This window comes from Pipra filicauda, unplaced genomic scaffold (genome assembly GCF_003945595.2).
Source record: "Pipra filicauda isolate LSUMZ 115617 unplaced genomic scaffold, ASM394559v2 scaffold5_size6683894_pilon, whole genome shotgun sequence".
In the NCBI taxonomy this organism is placed as follows: domain Eukaryota; kingdom Metazoa; phylum Chordata; class Aves; order Passeriformes; family Pipridae; genus Pipra; species Pipra filicauda.
Window position 1 is genome coordinate 488,889 of NW_024104754.1, and position 25,215 is coordinate 514,103.

Here is a 25,215-nt window from a genome sequence, read left to right on the forward strand (position 1 = left end):
ACAGCCATGCACTGCCCAGGCCAATTATAGACAGAGGAGACAGAAAACCAGGCATCAGCAGGACTTTCAAATGACCTTGGTAAATTAGTCTTTCCTCAGAAGACATTCTGGATTTCCTTTGTTTGAAATCTATGGTGGTGCAGTTGCTGCTGATCAGACATTGCTACACGTCCCTGGTAAGAAGCTACTGATGTTTAGTAGTTCAGTAGCCTGCCATGGAGCAACACAGGGGTCACAGTAAGAGCTCTATTTCTTCAAACTGTATCTCACATCTAGGTTCTATTCAAAATACTTTAAAAATAAAAAAATAACAGGCCTGAAAACATATTAGAAATATATTGTGGAGGCATTTCAGAAGTATTTAATATTTTGGGTGCCTTTCAAGAAGAGACTAAGAAACAAAAAGCTTGCACATGTCACAAGACCCATCCCACTAAAGATGAAGCAGATGACAGCAACACCAGTAGCACAACAAGAAGCTTGAGAGTCATTTATAAATTTAGGAGTCAAAACTGTAACTGTAAGCTGTATCTGTACGTGCATGTGCTCTTGGAGCAGAGAGAGTGAGCAGCAGAAAGGAAGAATCTCCTCAAATAACCTCTGCCAACACTGGTTGTGTAAATGCTATTTATACTGGGAGGCCCAGGCAGACTGCAATAACCCCACAAAAGCAAGAAGAAAGACAGCCACAGTCTTGGCTTAGCCAAGCCAAGCACTGTGCTCAAAGCTCATGCAAGCTGTGAGTCCTTTTAGGTGACTTCAGCAGTAGATACCTGGGCTGGGTTTGCTCCCTGAAGGTCTTTCCTTATGCACTGGGTGCGATACAAGGGCATCATTCAGGCAAACCCTCAGGCAAACTCTTTGCTGTAATGTTCAGTATAAGATGCATTGATTCAGGGCAGCAGAGAAAAACTCCAGATGACACTGTCAGGCATCTGCCATAAACCAAAGAACTCCTCCCAGATGTGATGCCTATAATTAAATGCACCATTTAAACAGAATGCAGAGCAGCAAAAAGAGCTGCGTGCTCTATTTTAGCTGGCCAAGAGTACTTCTGCAATCACCTTGTTCTTATTCACCAAGTCATTAAATTGCTTAATATCCAGTGGACATCAAGAAAAAGCTTCCATTAAGCAGGAGAGCAGAAAGTGTATTATTAGACTGCACACAATCACAATTATATAAACACCTCATGAGCACTTCTTCTACCATTCATTGCCCTTGAAAGTTTGGGACTGTTTCAGACCGTGAAAAAGTACTGAAAAAGTTTTAACTTACACGTGTGCCCTACCACTTCTAAAAGTGAGACACAGTATTGGAAAATGTTATTTTATGAAGCACACAAAAATATAATGCAGTCATGCTACACTAAACCTGTAGCAACCAAAATCATTACTGACTTCTTAGCACAACTATTGTCCTACAAGTGCTTCCATCGTTATTTAAATGCTTCATCCACCACTGAGAACAAGCACTTGGCTGTTCATGGGGACCTGTGAAGATACCACTCTGGACTAGCTTTACATGACCAGTTTGGAAGTAATGGACAAGCTACAATAAGAAAGAACAGGGAGGAAAGAATTGTAATGACACACCTGAAACAAACAGTACCATGGATGGTGTTCTCCAATATCTTCAGTCCAATGAGGCAGACCTACACATTATGTGAAAGAGATGCAGGCTGCAGTGGCCCATTACAGAGCAGATAACAGTAAAAGGCGTAGTTTATTCTGAAATAAGAATCATTCAAGTCCATAGTGTTGGGGATAATGATAAGAAGAATATGTTTTCTGTAAATGCTTTGTTTGATTGAGTCTGCAAAAGCATCTGATCACACAGCAGCAGTTTTAAGATATAAAATTAGGTGAGCCTTAATTTTGGAATAGTTTTGATGAAAATTCTTTCATTGAGATGAATTGAGCTCTAAATTTATGTCAATATAACACACGGCATGTAAATCACTCTGAAGTCTTCACTAAATCCATAATATCTGTAAATTACTTTAGCTCTGTCCTTTACTATCATAATTTCAGAGACAGTACCAAGTATTTAAAAGCAATTCTAGGATGCACTAGAACAAAATATTCTATCTACTGAGTTAAAATAGAGCTTACAGGGTTTTACATTGCTGACAGTTGAAAATATTGAAAAACAGTGATTTGTGTGGTACATCTTTATTTTGCCAATAGCTCCCAAATCCAGTGTGAACTTTCCATGGATGCTCCTAGTTTTTTGGTAGGAAGATACAGAACTAGGTTCCCAGGCCTTAACACAGATGTGCTGTGATGCTGTCCCAGAACAAACACTAGAGGTAAAACCTCTAGGCATTGGCTCTCCATCACATCTCCTCACACAGGGCTTTTGGACTCACCCTGTGTGCAGGGCAGTCCAGGCGGGCACTCTTAGCCCAGCCTCTAAAGCATCCCAGGTCTCCAGCCTCCATCTTTTTCAGACTGAATGACAGCTGGGGGGGTGAGAATACGATATGTAAAGCATCGTCTTAGCGCTGAAAAAATCTTTTATTGTAGTGTTGTAGTGCCAAGATTCGCCCCTGCTTTGGTAAAGGAGTTGTCCTGTTTTGTAGCTTATCAGATGAGAGGAGATAAGTGAGCACTGCAAACAGAAAAAAGACATCGCCAAGCATTCACAGTTCCCATTGAGTTCAGTTGCATTAACGCTGCTGAATTTTGTATAAACCTTGTAACAAAGGGACAGTAGCTGTGCTAATCAGAAATGTTTTTCTTAGGTAGGAAGAAATGATGGAATAACACACTACAGTAGGCTGTTACAGTCTTATGGTCCTGACAATGTTGTATTGAAACAAAAAGTCATAGCCCTTAAAAAAAAAAAGTCTTTCATACCCTGGCATTTAATCTCAAATGTCAATAGTAAAGTTATAGCAAAATGAGTTTAATAGGCTCTGTGGGCACTCAAGATCAACTGCCAAACAAAGAAGAAAGACAGAATTGAAATGCCTCTCTATATTCCTTTTCTGCTTGTATCAGTAAAGTTATAGCTAAAGAATTTCTAAAAAATACTGCAAAAGGACTTCACTTCTTTCAGCGGGTTTTTAAAGACTTAAAGGAGATCCACCAACAGAGATTATTTAATTGGTTCGGTAACTATTTTTCATATTGGTTTCTTACGAGGACTGTAAAATGCTTAATCCATCCTACAAATGATTGCTCACATCCTCTGAAGGGCAGTTTTTAAGCAGCAGATGCCTGGGGGCACTGTTATTTGATAGGGTCCTAATTTATGGATGGCATTCGAGGCTACAGATGTCAGCTGTATAAAGACAACTCTCTGCAATCTCTCTCTCCCTCCAGAACTTGAGATGCTGGAGCATGCTGAAATTTAAGACCTTCTTTGATGTCTCTAGAGGTGCACAGAGAGAGAGGCAGATACCTTAGAATACATAATCTTGTGCTGCAATCTTTGGATTGTGGTACAGAGCAAACTTTTTTGTCTTCCATTTTATTTTATCTACGGGGGTGGCTGACAAATGACCTACCTCTCAATCCAATATGTGTACTTTTGGAAACTTGCAGTGTAGTTCTTGTCACTGCTGGTTTCATCATTTCTCAAATTAAAAGATGATGTGTCTAAACTTTTAGTTACTCGACCAAGGCAACCAATTTTTCATGTATGATACTGTCTGATGGCTTTTCTTCCATATGTGCTAGATATAGATATAATTTATAGGTTATTTCCTTCCAGTCAGGATAATAATCTGCTATTGCTTGAGGAAGAAAATCCTTTTGGTGGTCCAAATACAGTGTATAGGGCACCTAAAGAAAGACTGTAGACTTCATCTGTTGTCATATCACTAAGATGCTTAAAATCTCATCCATGTTCTGTCCAAACAGCCTAAATTAGCATGCATCCTCTTATTTAGCTTGTCAAATCACTTTTAAAGACTAATCTTGGGGTTTTTTTATGATTTTTTTCCTATGTTTTAGCACTCATGGCAAAGCAATTCTTCTTACATGTGTTTGTCATACGGGCATTCTGAAGTATTTAAACAATACTATACAACACCAAGTACCCTGCCCTCTTCTGCAACATGGCAGAGACTATTTTTAGTAGTTTATGAAAAATACAACATATCAGCATATTAAAATTTCTTTTATTATCATAAATGTCAGTGCATTAATTTTAAGTCACCACCACTTTGGCTACCTTGGATTTCTGTGAGACTGAGTGAATACAGTCCCTAGAACAAGAGCTGTTTATGAAAAATAAAGAATTTACAGCTGCAAGATGATGAAGATGATTGACTTCCCCCAAATGTTTTTGTTGCTAACCCTCTCTATTGAAAGCTGTCTCAAGTACAGTGACTAAATAGGGTGTACACGCTACTCTCAAGGGCGCAGAAGGTGCAACTGCACTACCCAATGAAGTTAATATCAGGTTGATTTTGAAGACACATCAGCAGGAGGAAGACTCATAATCAATCCAGTGAAAAACTACATGCTCTTTAGTTGAAAAACTGTTCTAATTTTTATCTCTATTTATTAATATAACTTCATTCAAGTGCAAGAAATTATTTTTTAAAAGTTAAAACACTCAGTGTGTTTCAAACCACAACCATAGAAGTAAATTATTTGTGACACCAAATACCTCTTGCTTTTACTTTAGATGTACTATAGAGAAAAATCACAAGCAAACCCAAAGCAAATCTTTAGCTGAGCTGAGGGATTTAGTGATTTAGGTTTGAGGTACAGAATTTTAAAAAGGATCAGCTGCATATTGGCTCTTACCTTCCTAGCAGTGGACACTTTAATCAACATTTGGAAAGAAAACATACCAAATTTCATCCCTCTCAAAACATTTGGATGAAACTTGTTAATAGGCTTGGCCTAATGACAAAGGTTTGACCCTACAAGCAAGAAGTATAGGAACCTGATGAGTAAGTGATTGATATGCTACCTTCAAAACTGCAGATTGGCATTGCATTTTACCACAATATTATACAATTCTTGGCAACCAACAAGCAGTCTAGCCCTCATTACACCATCTGGAGAAAAAAAACAACAGCAAAAAAAAAGCCCCGGCACGCACTCTCTTTTGGCAAATGCATGTGTGGGAGAATAGCTACCTGAGCCAAAAGCTGTCTTTGGCTTCTAAGAAGAATCTGGCTGATTCAGAGGCTTGTGACAGCCTCTCACTGTTTTCATTTTATGTCAAAATCAGAAAATCACATCAATCTACAAAATAGCAGCACATTCTCAAATACTACACTACTCATGCCCTTCAAAGCTGCTATATGCATGACCAGGTTTCATGTTAAAATCCAGTAAAGTTTCCAGTTTAAATTCAAAGTGATCTTGGGAGAGTCAAAGGGTACAAAAGATCACTTGGTATTGTGAAAAAAAATGAAAAAAAATTTTAAAAGGAGAGTATTTTTTTTTAATTCTCAAGAAGTTCTTGACTGGTTTTCCAAAACTTTCCAATAATCATTGAAATATAAACCTAAATATTTAAAAGACAGGCAAAGGCTTTTTGTTTTTTGACTTGTTTTCAATTGCTGCAAGAGGAAGAAAAGAGCTGTGTTCCTGGTCTTATTTTTGTAAGAGGAAATCTTGGGGCTACTTCTACAGTCCCCAGAGGAATAAGGGGAGACCTCAGCTCTCTGAAAATCATTTAAGATGGGACTGAAGTTGTGAAGACAGATCTGTCCCATTTTGCCCCATCTGCTTCAGACTGATGATGCCCTTTAGCTGTGCTGATCAAGGCTTTTGTGTGACTACGAGGCACATCTGATTGGGGAACTGATCAGAATAAAAATAATCATAAAGTATTAACAAATGCATGGATATTTTTGTGGCACTGCCAGCTTACACACACACAGACACACACCATGGCTCTAATTTCCCAGATGCAAAGAACTGTTTTCCATCTTGATGTCATGTAGTATTTTTCTCAGCTCCTGAAAGTACTTGTCTCCAAAGACAAGGTACAGTCAAGGAGGGGCAGGATGACCCCCTTTCTCCTCCTCTCACTCCCTCTGTCTGCAGGCAGGGACTGTTATTCCCCCTTATCCACTAAGGGGTTCCTGACTGCTGGGAGGGCCATGCTCTGACCAGAGGTGACAGCTTGTGGTGACCTGAAGACAGGCAGCCTTGGCCCTGCCATGTGCCCAGCAGCACCCTCCACCTCTCCCCTGTCTTCTGCAAGAGGCATATGTAGCAAGGGGCTGAGAGGGCAAGAAAATGATCTGGAATAAGGGTTAGAAAAAGTAAAAAATTATTTGACATAATCTCAAAAATTTGTTATATGGAATTTAATTGATCCAGCCACTGAACAGGAGGAGGAATGGAAATGGAGTTCTTTTACCCAGCATATTTTTCACAGAATGAATTAATACCTCGCTGAAAAAGTGATTTGCAGTTGACATTTCAGGCAGCCTTACTGCCTGGCTCTGGAATTATTCTCATTGTTGTTCACACAAAGGGAAAATAAACTCAACCACTTGGTTTCCTTTTCCCTGAAATATATGTCTAAGATCACAGCTTAGAAAGAAGACTAAATGGCAGATGGCAGCATCTTTGCAAAGTGTGTGCACTCTGAGCTATACAGACAGGGAAATTAATTTGTTCAAAGAAAAAGACAAAGGAAGAGCAAGAAAGAATAACAAAACAGTGAAGTTCTCATTAAAAGTTCTGGGGCAGCTTTTAGTTATACTGTTACCACATAGCCAAAAGATACAATCAAGAAATCCCTTTGCTTTGTGGCGTTACTCTTCATTGCATCAATAGCAAGAAAGGTTTTTAAAGAATAAATTGAAATTTTGTGCATTTGGATCATTTGTCTTCCTCTAACCTTGAACCACACTGGAGGCTTCACTCCACAAACCCCGGGCAGGATTGTCTGTCCTCCTCTGTATACCCAGCAGGGTTTAGATAGACACCCTCTGCCTCCCCAGCAGCTCTTATCCTTCTTTGCTGAGAGTGTCAAGAAATCAATCCTTTTCTCCTGAGCATCAGGAGGAAGCATTACTGATGTTTGCATCAAGCCTCATGTTTCCTAGCTTTTTCTACATGAGAAGAATGAGTCAGAGCACACCTTCCTTGCTAGACACAGAGCGCCAGTGGAGACACTGGCTGTGTCATCTAACAGACCCCACATCAAGCGTTTGGTCACAGAGCAGAGCAGTGTTCCTTTCATGGCCTCTGCAATCCCACAACAGTTCGCCCCACAGCTGCTTTGCCACATTTCATTTCATTTTTGCTTCATGCTGCCTTTGATATCAGAATAGCTGGGAAATAAATGGAACCAAAGACTGCAGACTGCATTAAAATCTCTTTTGTTCAAGAGATCTCTTGGACTAAAATAATGTTGAAAGGAGACTGATAAAAGTGAGAAAAGGGTTTAGGATGTTGAGGGAGACCCACGCAGAGTTAAAACATGGTCAGGAGAATCCCTGTTGTTTCCAGCCACCCTATAAGCCAAACAACTTCCTCCAGAGAAGGTCTGAGTTCATGTTATTTATACAGCAATCTCTTCTGATTCTGCTCAAAGGCTAAGTACCCCGAAATCTGGAAAATGATCAAAAGGGGAGTTTGATCTTATGCTGCTTCTGTAAGAAAAACTCTCCCAGAAGAATGTCTCTCTGTGAAACCACTCTATTAAATTTTTACAACCCTGAGGTACGAATCAAGATTTGGACCCTTAACTTGCTTGGCAGACTTTATTACTGTATTATCTACCTCCTTGGGGTATACAGATACTCGGTGAGCTTGTGTTTATAAAGTTCTTGAAGGTCCACAGATGGAGAGCAAAGAGAAGCAATCTATATTTTTACACTGGATATTCATGTACCCTCTTCTTCTTTAAGGCTTGGCCTTGAACACATGGATGGTATGATTCCCCTTGGGCACAGTGACAGAACATATTTACTGCTTATTGCTTCACAAAGTTGATTTCTATCAGAAGTGCATTACATTCCTATCCAAGCAGGAGCCAACATATTCCAAAGAAACGTGGGTGATAAAAAGAGAATTTTGTCTGTTGAGCTGCATCATAATCAAGGCAGCAGCCAGCCATCCTTGATGTCAGTGATGCTCACGGCACAACACGCCCAAGCAGAGCAATCTCGCTGTGGTCCTCAACATCCACGAAGGGAAGCAGAGGGGCAGGCACCTCTTTACTCTCATGACCGGTAACAGGACTCAAAGGAATGACATGAAGCTGAGTCAGGGGAGGTGTAGGTTGGATATCAGGAAAAGGTTTTTCACTCAGAGGGTGATTGGGCACTGGAAAGGCTCCCCAGGGAAATGCTCACAGCCCCAAGCCTGACAGAGTTCAAAAAGTGTTTGGATAACGCTCTCAGGTGTGACATGTGGGGTATCCTGCACAGGACTAGGAGTCAGACTCAATGATCCTGGTGGGTCCCTTCCCACTCAGCACATCCTATGAACAGAGCAACACTGTGTTCAAGTTGCTGCAAAATCTTCTCTAGAGAGGCACTGTAATCACATGCTTTACGTGTGCCACAGTAGAGTTTCAGTAAGAGTCAAGGAGGAGGAGGGAGACTGTTTTCCCTGCTTTTCAACTCTGAATATACTTGAGGCCATCCTTTATATAACAGTTCTCTGCCTCTCTTTTGAGAAATCCTTCAACATGGACAATGAGTCCACATTTACACCTACATCAGCCCACTAGAGACAATGCAATTACAGGTGGAGAAGCCAGCTGGAGAGTTTCCAATTATTCTGAGAAGTTGCAATTGCAATGGTTATGCTTCCCTAGTCACAATAGGAAAAAGAGAAAGTAAAATGTGCTAGCAGCATAATGAGCCCATAGAAATGGCCCCTGTTATGTTTAGTGAAAAGACAGACAAACACACATGCACACACATTAGGAAGAATTTTGCTTAGCTATTTTTCTAGTTACCAGTCACTGCAAATACCCCTAATTAAGAATGCTCACAGACAAAAGATGTAAGAAATCAGAGTTAGTATTCCTGACTACTCACATAGATCTTTGGGATTTGAAATTTATGTTCCCTAGTGAAAGTTTTAAAAGTACACATGAAGGACATCTCTAATGACATAAGTGATAAAAGTGAGTTGAAACCAGACTTCAGATTTACTCTTTACCAGAATGCAGTTCTTCCTGCAGCTTTATCAGATACCTAAGACTGTCAGCCATATTCTTCCCAGCTGGCAGATAAGAGTTATTAACAGAGAAATTCTCACAAAATGTTCATCAATAACAGTTTGCGAGAAACCTTCCTCTATTTTTGCCTTTAAGGATTCCCATAGGGCTCAAGTTAAAAGCTGATCTGAGCAAAAATGGACAAGCTATTAACTGGTTGCTTTCTCCAGAGACACCCAGGTTTCTTTCATTGAGATTAATAGATAATGTTCACAATTTTCATAAAGGAAATAAAGTGGAAAAATAAAGAAACAATTTTTTGGGAAAGAGGGTGGACTAGGTAGGCACAGCTGATAATCCAGAACAGGTTTACAGTGTAGCTAAGGAGGCAGCAACCCATTTATGAATCCAAACAGTATTTTTCAAACTAGTGTCTCAGCCGAGGACACAATTTGCTGCACTTTTGAAATATCGTAGAAGAAAGAGGACAGTTTTACTCCTGTGGATTCACCAGGATACGTATTTACCAATTTACTGTAGCATGCTCTCCATTATTTGATTCATCCAAAAAACTCCAGTTATTATAAGCCCATTTTTAAATCTTGCCACAAGAGATATGGCCTCTTGTGTTGAGTGAATGCCTAAGTGTAACAATGTGCAATGGTCCTTTCAACCGCGAGCTTCAGAAAACTAAATGCTGACAAATAGTCTGGGGTCACATCTGTGAAATGATCCATATGTGCCGGCTGAAAAAGTTTGACTCTAGCTTGCTCTCAAATATTAACAGCTTTGCAAAAAAATGCCCTCTCTTCTGCAGCTGAAAGTTTTCTTGTTCAGTCCCCAGTATAAGCAGGTTTTTGTTTAAGTTCAAGCAAAATCCCATCTATCATTTAGTTATGACAAAGTGAAAAGCAACATGTTTTCAGTCTTCATTGTAAGGCAGCGATACAGAGATAACAGCCAGAAGTGCCGTCCCTCAGCTGCCCTGAGGTCAGTGGGCCTGTGAGCACGGACACCGGCTGGTGGCCACACCAACATTTGGGTGGAAAAGCACCACTCCATGTATTTAAGGAAAACATCCAAGCCAACCAAGTGTCATTCCATCTCTTTTCAGTGCAAAGAGCAGGCAAATCTCACTTTTCCAACAGGACTATCCTTCTCTGCAAGGTAACTTGCTTGGGAAGCTCAGCCAGCACTGCAGGTGCTTGGTGTGGCAGCTGGAGAGGTGTGGGAGGGAGCCTCCCAGGAATACCTACCAGCTGGAGGGGAAGGGGCACAGCCAGCTGCAGGCAGCCACTGCCTGCCTGTGGGAGAGCTCCAGCTATTTGTCTCTGCCAGATTTAAGGCAATGCTTTCAGAAAACCCTGCACAGGAAAGCCCCTATAAAATGGGGAATCTCAATCATGACTAACCAATTACCAAAAAAGAAAAAAAGAAAGAAGTGCATGTCTAGGAAATGTGTTTCACATATCTGAGAATAAGTTTATCTGGCTGATATGTGGGCCATATCTTCCAAGTTGAAGACAAAAGTCATTTGTTTGGTTGTGAGGTTTTGTAAGTTACAGTTCTGTGAGAGACATGCAATTTTGAAAGCAATAGCTTGTGTCAAATGTGTCTCAACTGCTTCACAAAGGGAATTAGAAACCTGAAGCTTGAATTATAAACAACTCACAGGGACAAATGCTTCACGACATAAATTCACATTAATTACTGTAATGCAAACATGGAAAAAATTGTATTGCAACCTGTTCCTGCAAGGACAAGTCAGGGCTCTGAGACCTTCTCAACATGAGGAATATTTCCAGGGAAAAGAAAGGAAGAAAAACACCCATATAGACACAGTGTCACAGTATCCAACAGTTTCCTTGGACATCTGATAATACATAACTTTTTTCTTAAGCACAAGAAGTTGGAACTATGCTATTATACAATCAACTAAATTCACTGTTACAAAATTTTCTAGCCTCACTGCTGTGGAAGAAATGAGAAAATAACATGAATTTTTCAGGTCTTAAAAAATATATCTCCAACATTCTCATGTAAAGATACATAACAATTACAATAAATATAGGTATCATACAGATATGCCTGAGATACTGCAGAATCCTTCCAGACACTGTCTAACAATAACAACTGTGCTCTGAGATTATAACGATGCCTTTATACATAGCTGTTTTCAGCCCCGAGCACCCCCAGTTTTGATGAGCTCAAAACCATAGTTCCTCAAGCATCATGACTGATACCTTGATGGGCAGGTTCAAAACTATTTTAGAATTCTTCCCAGTAAATAAAAAAGTTTTAATTATTTGTATTTTTCTTTCAATGCCCCCACTAGCATGTGGATTATGGGAAGTAGATTCATTATCCAGTTTGATGAGTTATCATCACTACAGACACTGTGACTTCAGATGTTCCAGTCCTCACATAATTGTTACTCCTTCTTTTTTGACAAAGATTAATTGAAGATAGCAGTATCACTAGGGTAGGCATCTATATAATCAAGACCACTGTCATCTATTCTTGGTGTCATAACCCAAACTACAGTTTCACAGTCACTGCTGTGAATACAAAAGAAATCTAATAGTGAAATTTAAGAAAGTTAAGACAGGAACAGCAGTATACTTTATTTCAAACACTATTACTTGAAAATAATTTAAGCTATGAACTCTGGTAACGGGGTATGTGAAATTGTTTCATGAGTAATAAAGATTCTGTTAAAGCAGTTCTAAAGGTTTTCTCCTTGAATTTTTTTAAGAACTTGACTTTTTTTGTTTTGGTCCTAAACTTTCATTAGATGTAACCAGTTTGGTGGTGACATGAGCTAGGGAACCTTGCTGTGAGATTTCACACTAGAATACAGCAGAATAGCCAAAAAAAATAACAGTTGTGACTCTGGTAGCCCAAAGTGAAATATGTTATTTGCATCAGTTTATAACCATACTGAGATGCAATTTACACGTTACTGATGTAAAAGGACATGATTGATGTAGTCACAATGACCTATCACAACATGAAGTCACAAAGTGTTTTTTAAATTTGTTTCTGAAAAGCATTCATGGAGAAAAATGCACAGACCTGGCCCTTGACATCTCATGAGTGACTTTAAAAGAACAGAAAAAAGAAAAGAAAAAGATTTCTGCTTAAAAATATTCTGCTCTATCATTTTATGTTTTCCATTTCTTTTCTGTCCCTCTTAGTTAGTGAGGGATGATACGTGTTTAAAATGCCTTCTACTAAAGACAGTACCAAAACTCCAATTAACAGCAGCATGCACTGGCTTCTGGTAAATCACTTGTAATCAGCAATACAACAAGACAGAACTGTTGATTGGCATGTCCCGAGTTGTAATATTATTTTGAGTAAGATCTAGCTTATAACAATTCTAGATTAATATCTGACAAAGCATAGCTGATTTGCTAAAATTTTAGATACCTATCCATTGTACAGGCACTTCTCAGGGTCTGCCTGATCTGTCCTTTCATCTCCTTCCACATGGAATGAGCTGTGTGATACCATTGTTGACTAGGTGGTCATAATCATTGTATGTGACAGAGACTTGTTTTTAAATAATTACCAAAACAGTAGCAGAGCTACTGAAAATGTAATGCCAAGATGTGCCAAATGGGATAAAAACCCATTTCAATGTCATATGAATACCAAATTTTACAAAACCATACCTTCTTTTCTGGTTAGTGTCAGTGTTTTACTTTTATGAAATATTCAAATGCAGTGTCCAGTTTAGACAAGTTTGAATCTTGATCATTCACTGCTTTGTCCTCCACCACCAGTAAAGGGGTTCTCCAAGACCAGTTTTATTCAGAATCAGGCCTATGAGGAAAAAAAATGCAGCTACAGAAGATCCATGTAGCCACATGTGGTGCATACTGGGCCTGGTCACCATGAAAGAAGGCAGCTGCCTCCCAGACACACTGAGGGCCAATTGCTGTTGCCCAACTCCCCGAGGAATTCTGTGTGAAAACCACTGAACAGTGTGTGGCCCACCTAGCAGTTCCCAATTCTCTGCTAGGAACCCCCTAAATAGAAAATTTTATATTTCTGAAAAACATGGACCTGAAATGAATGCTTCTTCTTTCCTCCCTTCAGCCTAAGACTGTGGCTCCTACATTTATTTCAATTCCTCTCCACAATGTTCCAGAGAGGAAGATCTTTCTTTGCAGTTTCAGTTTGGTTTCAGGTCCATTACTCCCAGGCACAGCAAAACCATTTAGAATATTTAAGAAATATTCAAATGAAGTTGCCAGAGAGGAGTTTGCAATCTCCTGTTGAATCACCTATGCCATCTGTCCAGAATTTCCTCAAGAAATTACTATGAAAACATGCAACCAAGAGCAAAACAGCATCCCCAGACTTCTTTGTAGATGTGTTCTTAATGTTCAGGATAATTATCTTCTCAACAAGATTTGGTAATTTAAGGGCTTCATAAATGTTGAAGACATTTCAGCATCTTGGTCTATATACAGATGAAAGCCGTGATCATAGAAAACTTACAGAAACATCTCTTTGGGGAAAATGAGAAGAATTTGCTATATTTACTAAATAATTTAGCAGCTGCATTCAGTCTTTTTTTTCAAATTATATTCTGGCAGATGCAAAGTGTTAATTTGACTCAGTTGTGCTCTACCTAACAGACTCCTGGGTGTCTGGATGAGCAGCTGTGATCTCCCTCAACTTCTCACCCAGGGTCATCCCCCAGACTCAGCATCCTGACTGCCTCCACTCAGCACCTGCCTCAGCAGTAGGGACATAGTATGGATTACAACTGTGGCAACAAGCCAGGCTTCAAGAGCTGTGGTTTCTATCCTGTGCATCCACCAAGATCTAGATACGTTAATGCTGTTGCACTTACATAGGTTGGGCTTTCTTGAAAGAAAGATCAACAGCCTCTCAGCAGAGACAGCAATGTTCCACAATGTTGGCAAAATATTGCAGTTGAGAGTAATGTTTGCTGAACTCTTTTGACGTCTGCCTGAAAATTGCCTATGAACAGTTAGCAAGATTCTCAAATGTGCTCATTATCTGGAGGATTATCCTTGATGTGCAGTCAGTTCATAAAAGATTTGCTGCAAATCCTCACAGTCCTCATCAAGACAATTACTCACAGAAGTTACACAGTACAGCTTTCTGTGCTCTGGCTGGGTGGCTTCTCTGGCTTTCACAGCATGAGCTGTGAATAGTGCAATTAAGTGCTCAACTTCATGTCACACTACGGAAACATGATGCTAAACATTTGCTTTTTGCAATCAGCTACCTTAGCAAAGCTTGAGCCTTTGATTACTTATAGTGTGACAAACAGGTTGGGAAAAGGGACAGATTGAATGAAAATATTTTTAAAAACAAGGATCCAAGAGCTTAAAGCGTTGCTACTGCCCTGCTAAAAAGCTTCCTTTCGCTCCACTTGAGAAAGGAAAGGTGTCACTTCCCTTTGTCTGTGTGTGTCCCCAGATGTTAAACAGCCTATTCCAACAGACAAAACCAAAGCTGATAACAGCTTTTCACTCTCCCTGTGATAACCCATATCCTCTTGTTACAAGATCTTCAAATTTCAATACTAAATTCAAGAAGATCATGGCAAAACTGAAAAAAAACCAGTTATCCTTAAGTGACAATATACTGAATCCAGTATCAGGACTAAAACACAATATATTAATTCGCTACACACTTTAATATTGAAGACAGCTTTAGAAATAAGTACTATTGACTAGGTTAAAAATGTTCTGAACAGCTTCTGGGCAAACTGCTAAATGAACCACAGTAACATGCGGCCAATTGAAGCTATGATTTAGATCATAGCAATCTTAGTTCACATACGTTATTCCTCCTCTTTTCCAAATGAGGAATTAACACAACAGTTTTAACTCACTATAATTTGAGTACGTTAATTCTGCACTCTGATTTCATTCTGTGTAATTCACATTTTTGATATACAAGTCCCGCATATGGCTGAAAATTTTATTTTCAAGTCACAACACATGACGACAAAAAGGTTTGCTATCACAGACTTTGATGCTGTGAATAATTTTGCAAGGTTCCTAGGATTATTCCTGCTTTGAAAGTAAGCCTGACTTAGGTGCTTATTTAGGTCTTCGATTAATTAGCATTGTCTTTAATAACAGAATTTGGCAAACTCAGAAATTCTTGACTAAATCATCACAAACTATTTCACTGCTTAGTTCATATTTCCCTGCCTAATCAAGCTATGTATTTTCTTACTTGTGCAAGCTAAACATAATTGAAGCTCTTGTGCAGAAACAACATTACCAGAAATAATTTGTAGGAGCCTTTGACCTGCGGCCAAAAAAAAATATGTGACATAGCTACTTATCCAACCCCCTTTGTGATACTACAAAGAGGGAGAGAGATCAGTCCTGGAGGCAACAATAATCTCACCTAAATTACAGACCAAGACTCCTCAGCTAATTTAGTATTGTATTTACAGTATTGGCCAATTTTGCTTATACTATTTTCTTTCAAATCTCTTCCCCATACATAGCAAAAAGCTCAAGTAAAGCAGGAACATGAACTTTAATTTTTACATCTTTACCTCACAACAGAGTAGGAATAGCAGAGAGACCCATCATAGGAAAGCATAAAGCTCTCTTTTTGGTTTTTTTCCCCTCTCAATCTCCCTAAAAAGTAATTAAATTTAAAACCTCGCTCATCGGGAAAACTACAGCCAGTTCACCCTTAACCACTTTACCTGCACTTTGCCCAAAAGTTACCAGAGGGATGGCGTAAAATACTCCAAGCCAAGGCATACCATCTGAACTCCTATTTTTCTTTAAAAAAAGTAAAACAAACAAAAACCCCCCAACAAAACACACAACAGAAAAAGATAAACTTGTTTCAAGAGACAGCAATTGAAGGGCCAACATAATGAACATTCATCCCACACAGTTATCTGAGAAAATAACTGAGAAAACTCTCATAACTGAGAAAAAAAAAATCCCTACAATACCTTGGGATCTTTCTTCAAACTGGAGTAAGGTTTTTGTTGTTTCTAATCCTTTCAGAGCACACAAGATTGGATATCACAGCCATGACATTGCTGGACTGAAAAGCTATTTTATGTAATTTTGCAGTTTGTAAGAGGCAGTGGTTGCAATTTTCCTTTGCCTCAGATATCTGCACAGTGTTCATGGTAACTAATGCACCTGCCTTTATGAAAGAAAAGATGTAGAACACCATACACATTTAGACAATGCAATATATAGTTTCCTAAAATAATACATCATATGCAGAATATTATACTTATTTGTGAGATCTTAATGCTGGAGTCCATTATATACACTGACCTACATAACTGTCATTCTGTATCTCCAATCCATGACTTCTGTATTTCTTCCTTTATTAACAGAGTTTTCTAGACTTTACACTCTTACATCTTCATTCCATTATGGCATTTCGCACTTGGTGGTTTTCCTCGCTGGCATTTCCAGTAGGGGTGGTTTGCAGAGCTCAAAAACAAAGCCAGAAACAAAGCCAACCCACCAGATCAGGGATATGTTTTGCCTTTCTCAGAACTGTATCACAGTGGTTGTTACAGCAGTATAGATCCCCTCTCCAGACATTACAGTAGCATTTGTGTGTACATAGATCGCTACTGTATTTATTCATAAGGATGTACATGTGCCTGCCATGCCAAGATCCTTGTGCTCTGCAGCCCTTTGGAGCAATTAAAAGTCTCACTTAAATACACTGCTCCCAAACGTTTGCTGGTACTGCTTGGTGGGAAAATATAAACCCTGAGTCTTGGGACAAGTGATGAAGGAGATCACAGTCAACTTCATTAAATTCCCTCAGTTATAGGGCAAAACCAATTGAAACTGATGGAGCTCTGGAAGAGGTGAAAAATTCACATTACCCTGTTTTGTGGAAGGGGAGAGCAGTATGTGGGTTCTGGTCATTAAGTAACTAAAAGTGCATGTAATTAAGACTAGCAGGACAGTGCTAGTTATAAACGTTTGTAGGAAGATTAAAGTCTGTATGGATTCAGCAACTGTTCAGATTGTTTCTCTCCTATTTTTAAACCTGAGTGTGAAATAGTGACACAGGATAACAGTCCTTCCCCTCTGATGGCCTGCCTAGAGGAGGGGTCTGTGTCAAAGGAGTGTGATATCAAAAAGGACGTTTCTCAGACAGAGCTTCTATCTTTTTATCCAAATCCATATATTTTTTGTTCTATCCAAAGTAAATGTGAAATATTTCAAAGACTCTTACAAAAAGCTCCTCTGTTGCATGCTTCTGCTATCCTTTAGCTCAGAAGTAACGCAATGGTAAAACCCAGGAAGGCGGAGCCTGCAGGCAGTCTCCAGCTGCTGGTGTTCCTTGGAGGAGTCAGCACTGACCTGGCAGGCTTGAGGCAGCTTCTCTAATATCCTCAAAATTATGATAAACAGAACTGTTTCCCAGCAAACTTGCTAAGAGCAGAGGAAGCTACAGGGCTTGCACACTCCCTGGATCCAGGAAAGCCTCAAAGCCATCCAGTGCTGGAGGCAGGTCTGGAACAGTAGCAGGATAGGGCTGCAGGAACCCCGGCCAGGCTGGCAAGTGCTCTGCACGCCAGCCACCAAGGCAACACTGTTACTGGGCTGCCATCATGGTTTATCTTACATGGTACAAAAATGATGTTTGCTCATGAAAAAACTGGTTTGGGGGGAGAGGAGAAACAAGCCAACAAAAATAACTGAACTGTATTAATTTATTTCTAGACTTTTACGGACTCTACTCCAGCGCTGATCTTTACATGGGTAAGACAGCATACACATCTCTCTCTCTCCCTCTCCCGTACCTTTACCAATCAGTCCCATTCTGTCTGATTTCCAACAAAACGTGCTCTTCTTAGCAGGACAGACATTAACAACATTAAGACCAAATCAGATTTGTAGGTATTTATGTGCATAGCTGCCACATGCTGTTGATTCTAAGATAAAGTACATTATTTTTCATTCTTTAAATAATTTTAAAATGTTCCACAGCACATTTTGAAAGATTGTCCAGAAAAAATTTAGGAAGCAAGAAAATGCTAGAAACCAGAAAATTATTTTCACATACCTTTTAAATTATCTAAATAACAACATGCTATGCATGCTTAATGTTTTTTATATAAAACCATCTATGAGAAATTACCAAACATAAAACCATTAGTTCAGTTACACTGCTCTATTCTAGTACACTATCGTGCACTGTGGTACCTCATGAGAAAAAAAGGAATATCTGAGAAATGCATTAAGACACTTAGCTTATTAATGGCCAGCCATATATAAGCTCATTTTTCTTGCCCCAGGCTTTTATGATCTAGCAATGGAAAATTTTTCTTCATATTTTTCAGAAATAACAGAAAATTCCAAGAAATGGAAGCCACTGCTAGTAAAAGAAGAAAAGCTGAGTATCATCAGGGTTAATAGCTCCTATTTGAGATCCATGAATGATTACAGAGTTACTTTTCTATATCGAACTTTCAAGTTTCCTTAATACTATGCTGCCTCTCCAGGACATAGGTGCGCTCCTCGTACAAAGGCTATTTATTCATCACATGGAATAGAAGAGCTAGAGGAACAATGGCTTCAAAGGTCTCGTGCTTATACATTTTGACAGTTGTTTGTTGGGCAAGTGCTCTTTGGTACTTAAGTATAACTCGTCCTACTTCTTCCTACACTGGCCACAGACAGGTCAGTAGCATATCCATAGCCAGAAAAAACGTTTCCTTTGGCAACATAAGAACTCGACCTATAAATCCACATTCCTTTGACTTTCTTATCAATGAACCCAACAAATGTGAGAAGAGCATCCCTTTCTTGGTCATTCTCATCAGCACAACTCACAAAGAGTTTGATGCAAGGCAAGCCATTCGAGAAACATGGGGAGACGAAAACAACTTTAAAGGAATTAAAATCGCCACACTATTTCTTCTTGGAAAAAATACAGATCCTGTGTTAAATCAAATGGTAGAGCAAGAAAGCCAAATTTTTCATGACATTATCGTGGAGGATTTTATCGACTCTTACCATAACCTCACTCTGAAAACATTGATGGGGATGAGGTGGGTAGCGACGTTTTGTTCGAAAGCAAAGTATGTTATGAAGACAGACAGTGATATTTTTGTAAATATGGACAATCTTATTTATAAGCTGCTCAAACCTAACACCAAGCCAAGGAGAAGGTACTTCACTGGTTACGTTATAAATGGAGGACCAATAAGAGATGTTCGCAGTAAGTGGTACATGCCGAGAGATTTGTATCCCGACAGCAATTACCCACCCTTCTGTTCAGGCACTGGCTACATTTTTTCAGCTGACGTAGCAGAACTGATTTACAAAACCTCCCTTCATACCAGACTTCTTCATCTTGAAGATGTGTACGTTGGACTTTGCCTTCGGAAGCTGGGCATTCACCCCTTCCAAAACAGTGGCTTCAATCACTGGAAAATGGCCTACAGCTTGTGCAGGTACCGCAGGGTGATCACAGTACACCAGATAACACCAGAAGAAATGCACAGAATTTGGAATGACATGTCCAGCAAGAAACATCTTAGATGTTAAGATTTTTACAGATGTAAATACCTTTTTTTTTTTTAATTTTGGTTTAGTCTGGTTATTTTTTGACAAAGTGATCTGCTGATTTACAAGTTAAACTGTGGGATATTAACTGTGAGAAGATTTTTATGACTGATTTTTCATTCTCGCTTTGACTACTGGTTTACAAACTTCAGGCTCTTTTTGGTAAGGACATTACACCAACCTAAAGGAACTCGAGTCAAATCTCAGATTTTGTATATTATCTATCACACTATCAGCTCTTGCATCTGTGTGTAAAAGGACAGTAATAAGCTATTATGAGCTGGTTAACAGTTCATGCCCCAGCCTCTGAGATAAGACTCAGACCCTAAGAAACTTTTATTCTTTTCTGACACCCTACAACCATCTCTGTTTAGAGCTTTGTTAATAAATTAGGCAGTATACATTTGCACTGAAGTTATATACCTACCTTGACATGTATATTCTAAAGTACAATGTGTGCAATTCCCAAATAGCTTGCTGATGGTGTAATAGCAGAATTTAGACAGGTAAAAACATCAAAGTCCCACTGGCCTTAGAAACAAACCCACACACTGAAATATATTTTCATCTACCAAATGGTATTTCTTTAATTTATTTCAGAAGACACCCCATTTCTTTACACTTTCTAAAATAGCCCATAAAAGATGTAACACAATTTAAAAATGAAGTAGAATCTATAGGAGAAATAATACAGGGGAGATGTATGAAAAATTATCTTAAAGATACATGAGAAAAGCATGAATATCTTAACTTCTAATTTCAAAGCAAGGTAATGTCTCTCATTAGTATCAATGGATTCTCAACTAAACATCTGGCGTAGCAATACCTAATTATATTGAATGCTAAAAGTATCAATAAGCAGCATATTTCTTCAATGTCAGTCAGTGCCATATTTACCTAAAAAAAGGAACACAAAAGCAGCTTTTTACAAGTAAGCTCTACTTTTTGCTATAGTACATACAGGCATGAGATTCTACCACATTTTTAATGGTGTTGAAAGGAAGAATTTAGTCCAATAAAAGAATGCAATCAATTTTCTGTTGTAGCAGAGTACATAAGAGTATTGTACAAATTTCACACCAAAATAGAGGGCTTTTAAGAAGCATCTAGTAAAAGAGGCCAGACAACAAAAAAATATTCTAGCCTTTTTTAAAAACCTGTTAAAGCTCTCAGGTTACTTATCACAGAGCCAACGCTCACTGAGGTGCCACTCAGGAGATCCCCTGAGCATGCAACAGAAATCAAATCCACGAGATTTTACTCAAGTTGTATAACGTGCTTATATGTGTTTTGAATATGAATGCTTATGAAATGTCATGAAAACTCTTCGATAAATCAAGCTCTCTCTATTCAGCACCATCTTATAACAAAGAAGTAAAATACGATATCACTCAGCAAATAACTTGGAATGAAGAACTCACAGACAAGTTACAAAGATACAAAACTCACCAAATATATTATTAGCTGTAGATTACTCACACCGTCCACAGCGCACACAAAAGCCTCATTCATTTCAGTTAGCATTATGTGCAACATATGCAAAACTGTTACGTCTGTATGTTATTCAGAATGTCTATAAAGTTGTCAGAAATTAACTGAGAAGAATTTAAAGGAAAGCTCTGACCTGATTTTGCCATAGGTGTACACAGCACTTTACAACAGTAAGAGAGGAATGAAGATGCTACCCTAAAAGGTTTGCAGTTTCATGTCATATTGTTAGTCTTATTCACAGATGCAGCACTACCATTTTGAAAGAAACTACTTGTAAGTAAGGTAAAGTGTGCCTGGCCTTCAAGTCGCTAGCAGGAGCCATCTCAAACAAATCTATTTCAGATCTAAAGATGAAGTTATACAACAGACAGCCTAGGAGTTACTGTTAATCAACAGGAGCTTGTGTACCCTTCATAAATAAAAAAAAAAAAAATTCAGTAACTTTTATAAAAATACTGAATCTCTTGCAGCATAAGTAAGATTTATCCTTCCCTAGTTGATCTAGTCCTTGTTAAAGTTGCTTTTGCTTCCTGTCAAACTCAGAACTCCAGCTAAACAAGGTACAACTGACTGCATAAGTGAATATATAACACAGTGATTGCATTAAGTTCAGCTTTTCTTACCCAAGCCCCAGAATATGCTTGTTTATGAACAGAAAGGAGGCTGGAATTCATCCCCAGCCCTCGGGTAAGTCAGACAGCATAGATGCCACTCTATCAGGAACACACTTAGTAATAGTTTGAACCCACAGGCTGCAATCACTTCTGCTATTCCTCTGCACTGTGCAGTAATTTGGGGTTTCTGAATCCACAACCGAATGGATTTGGTTGCCTTACTTCTGCTGATGCTTCTGTGGCCTTGGGTTAGTAACCAAGAGGACAGCAAGGCTCCCAGTCCAGATACCTCAGGGCTCAAGTAGCATGGTAGCCTTGAATTTCTCCTACTACAAGTAGACTGCATTAACGACTGCAAGGTACACCTTGAAAATAGTATCTGAAAAAGTGTATTTCCTGCCATTTATAAATAGATAGATCTTGAACAGAAATGTAAATGCTCTTCTTGAAACTGATGTACATATTTCTAAGGCATTTTCTTCTGTATTCAGCTGTATATATGTGTAAGTCTGCTTGCTATGTAGCAGTCTGTTATGCATGGAGCTGAGTGAGGCATATTTGTCCAGTGTTTCAAGAGCCTTAAGCATGTGTGCCCTAACTTTTGAATGTACAAGATATTTTTTCTTTTGCTGTCAAGTGAATTTAATGCAACACAACAATAGCCTAATTTTCTACTTCTATTAATTTTCTGATATTAAATTTCACTAGCTTGTTACACTTCAGATTTATTATTTTCTCTTTGCTCAGAAATTTCAGTATTGCAGCCTGCAGATAGAAAAGGAGCAATACATCTACTCACAGGGACTGCTGCCCCTTCCACTCAGTAGTATTTTTGCCACATGGAATACTGTTAACAAACAAATATTTGCAATAGACTTCCTTTAATCAAAGGAATAATCAAAGAAATATTTACATTACCTTAAAGGTCATTTTGTTTCACTGAGCATGGGACAAATGACAACTTAGTTAGACATGCTGGCTTCCAGTCACATCAAAAGTGTGACTATAATCATATTTTGATTCCAAAATGTACATGAACAAGGCACATTGAGCAAAGCAGGTTGAGGGAGAAGTGCCTCTTTCGGAGGAGTTTTTCCACAAAAGCTTTTTCTTTTTTTGCTAAACCCATGAGAATATTTGAACAGAAGTCTCAAGGTTCATTTTCCATCTTTCCTAACAATAATAAGTATCAATTTTGATTCTTTATTGGGATTTTTTTTGTCTTTCCAATGTAGATGGCAATGGCAATTTGTAAATGAAGAGTGTAATTAACTAGAAAAGCTTGTCAACAGTAACCAAACTTTAGGTGTATCATTATATATGACTGGCTGTACTTATGTATTTATTTGTCTAAATTGTATATATTGTTTTATCTATAGTGTCTGTAGGAGTGTATTCTTTTAGATTAATGTATTATTTACAGTTTTGTGGGATTGCCAGCAAAGCTGCTAATCAAGATACTATTTTTTGTATCAATGTCAAAAATAAAAAAAAATTTAACAAAAACAAAATGACAAAATCAAGTGAAAAATTAAAGATGTCCTGTAAGTTTTCTTCTTCGCTTCTTTCTAGAAATGTAAATGGTATTATCTGAACACACGGTATCAGTGAATAGGCTCATTTGTCATAAGGAACAATATTGTGCTGTAAAAGCAGATTTTAAAATACTAATTGAAAAAATAAAAACCCCAAAATACTACTTTTATTCATCATTTGTGCAACAACTTCATTAAGCTGACGTCCACATGGATCAGGTGTACTACTTACTTTGAAGCCAAAGACATAATAATTAAGTAGCCATGGCAATATCTGACAAAGTAGCAGATGGGTTCATCTTCTGCTTTGCCCTGTTTAGCTGGTTTGGCATCCCCAGCCAATAAGACCAAAGTCTGGCTGTTCTAAGGTGGTGAAGCTTTCTTACTCCCTTGGCCCTACAACATGGTTCTTTTGCTACCTCCATGGTATCATAACATGTGTGCCTGCGGTCATCAAAAACTACACACAGGAGAAAAAGAGAAAGCACAAATGCCCCAAACCCCACATCTCATAAAAACACAATAAATTGCTTTGAAGTTGCTGTGTGACCACCAGGAGGGTACCTAAACAGAGGGAAAGGGTCCTCCTCCGGTCTCTCATAGATCCATATTGACCCTAACAGAGCCTTTTGCTTCCCCAAGCCCCCCAAAAGCACCTGCAAATAAATGAAGAATCACAATGTGAATACACCCAGATTACCCAGTTAGCCTCATGTAGTGTTTGTTTACCAACACAAACATACAAAGATGCTGTTTTTTCTAGCAGGAAGGTCTGGGTGACTTTAGGGTCCTCACAACAACATAAAAACACAAAACAACACGAAAGTAGGAAAACTTCCCTTTTATTATAAGAACTAGTCATAAAAATTCCTCTCTCTCCATTGTTCCCTTTGCCGTTCCCTAGGTCGAATGAAATATCTTGACCACTGGCTTCATTTCCGAAATTGAAGGGGAAATAACACCCATCCCTGAGCAGAAAGGGAGCTTTTGCAAACCAAAGTGTATTTGCTTTGTGTCACCTATTTCAGAAGCAGCTCAAGCCTGCTACAGAGTTCTCGGGCATCCCAGGAATGCCTGCAGCAATGCAGCAACCTTACAAACCATAATGAGATGATTGAAACCAACTAAGAGTTTCACATACAGTAAAACCCCTCCAATCATTTTCATCTTTCTCTCGTTTTCATGAAAGCAGCCTGAGTCCAATTGCAACACTTACATGGTGTTTAATTAATAGACAGCTTAGAGATATACAGATATTAGCACTTGTAGGATGGATTTCATGTAGTTTGATTATCTTAATTACAAGCATTCTATTTTCTCATTTACTTAATTGATTGTCATAGATTTCCAAAGAAATTTGCACTGCGCTAAGTGAAAACAGTATGTAAAAAACCTTCTTAAAACTGCTGAAACTGGCTTATTGAAGCAGCAATGTGCCAAAAAAAGGGAGATCCATATGACGTGAAACATTGTACTGAATAACATCTGCTTCCTTTTCTCTTGTTAAAAATACGAGTTTATGAAATGGAAGAAGAGGAGTCATCTGGGGGAAAAAAACCATTGTATTGATTCAGCTGCACCTGTAAGAGACTTGTCTCAAATATCACCTCTGATGACATGCCTAAAGTAGGAAAAAAGATCCATTTTTCTGCTAGGTCTGCACATTAGCTGACTCTACATTATATCCCTGCCTCACCTGAAGGAGCCAAGGAGAGCAAGAGGCGATTTATTTGTCATGCAAGATTTATCCTTGAGCATTTATTCTGCAAAGGCAGCATTACATATCAAGTAAGGTAGAACTATGTGCAGTGGTTTTGTAATGCAGACAACTTTTATTTGGGGGAAGCAAATACCCCAAAATTGAGGTGTTCTGATTAACACTTACCATATCTGAGC

At 38.7% G+C, this 25,215-nt stretch overlaps 1 protein-coding gene across 2 annotated transcripts in view; it reads left to right on the forward strand.

The window, feature by feature from the left end:
* The window catches only part of B3GALT1 (beta-1,3-galactosyltransferase 1), a 56,371-nt gene extending 32,888 nt beyond the window's left edge, over nucleotides 1-23,483 (forward strand). For both annotated transcript variants that reach the window (XM_039387986.1, XM_027733621.2), the window contains 2 exons: nucleotides 17,832-17,870; nucleotides 18,452-23,483. In XM_039387986.1, the coding sequence (XP_039243920.1) occupies nucleotides 18,681-19,661 (981 nt within the window). In that variant the 5' untranslated portion in view covers nucleotides 17,832-17,870; nucleotides 18,452-18,680 and the 3' untranslated portion in view covers nucleotides 19,662-23,483. The remainder of the gene's footprint in view (nucleotides 1-17,831; nucleotides 17,871-18,451) is intronic.
* Nucleotides 23,484-25,215: the final 1,732 nt, after the last annotated feature.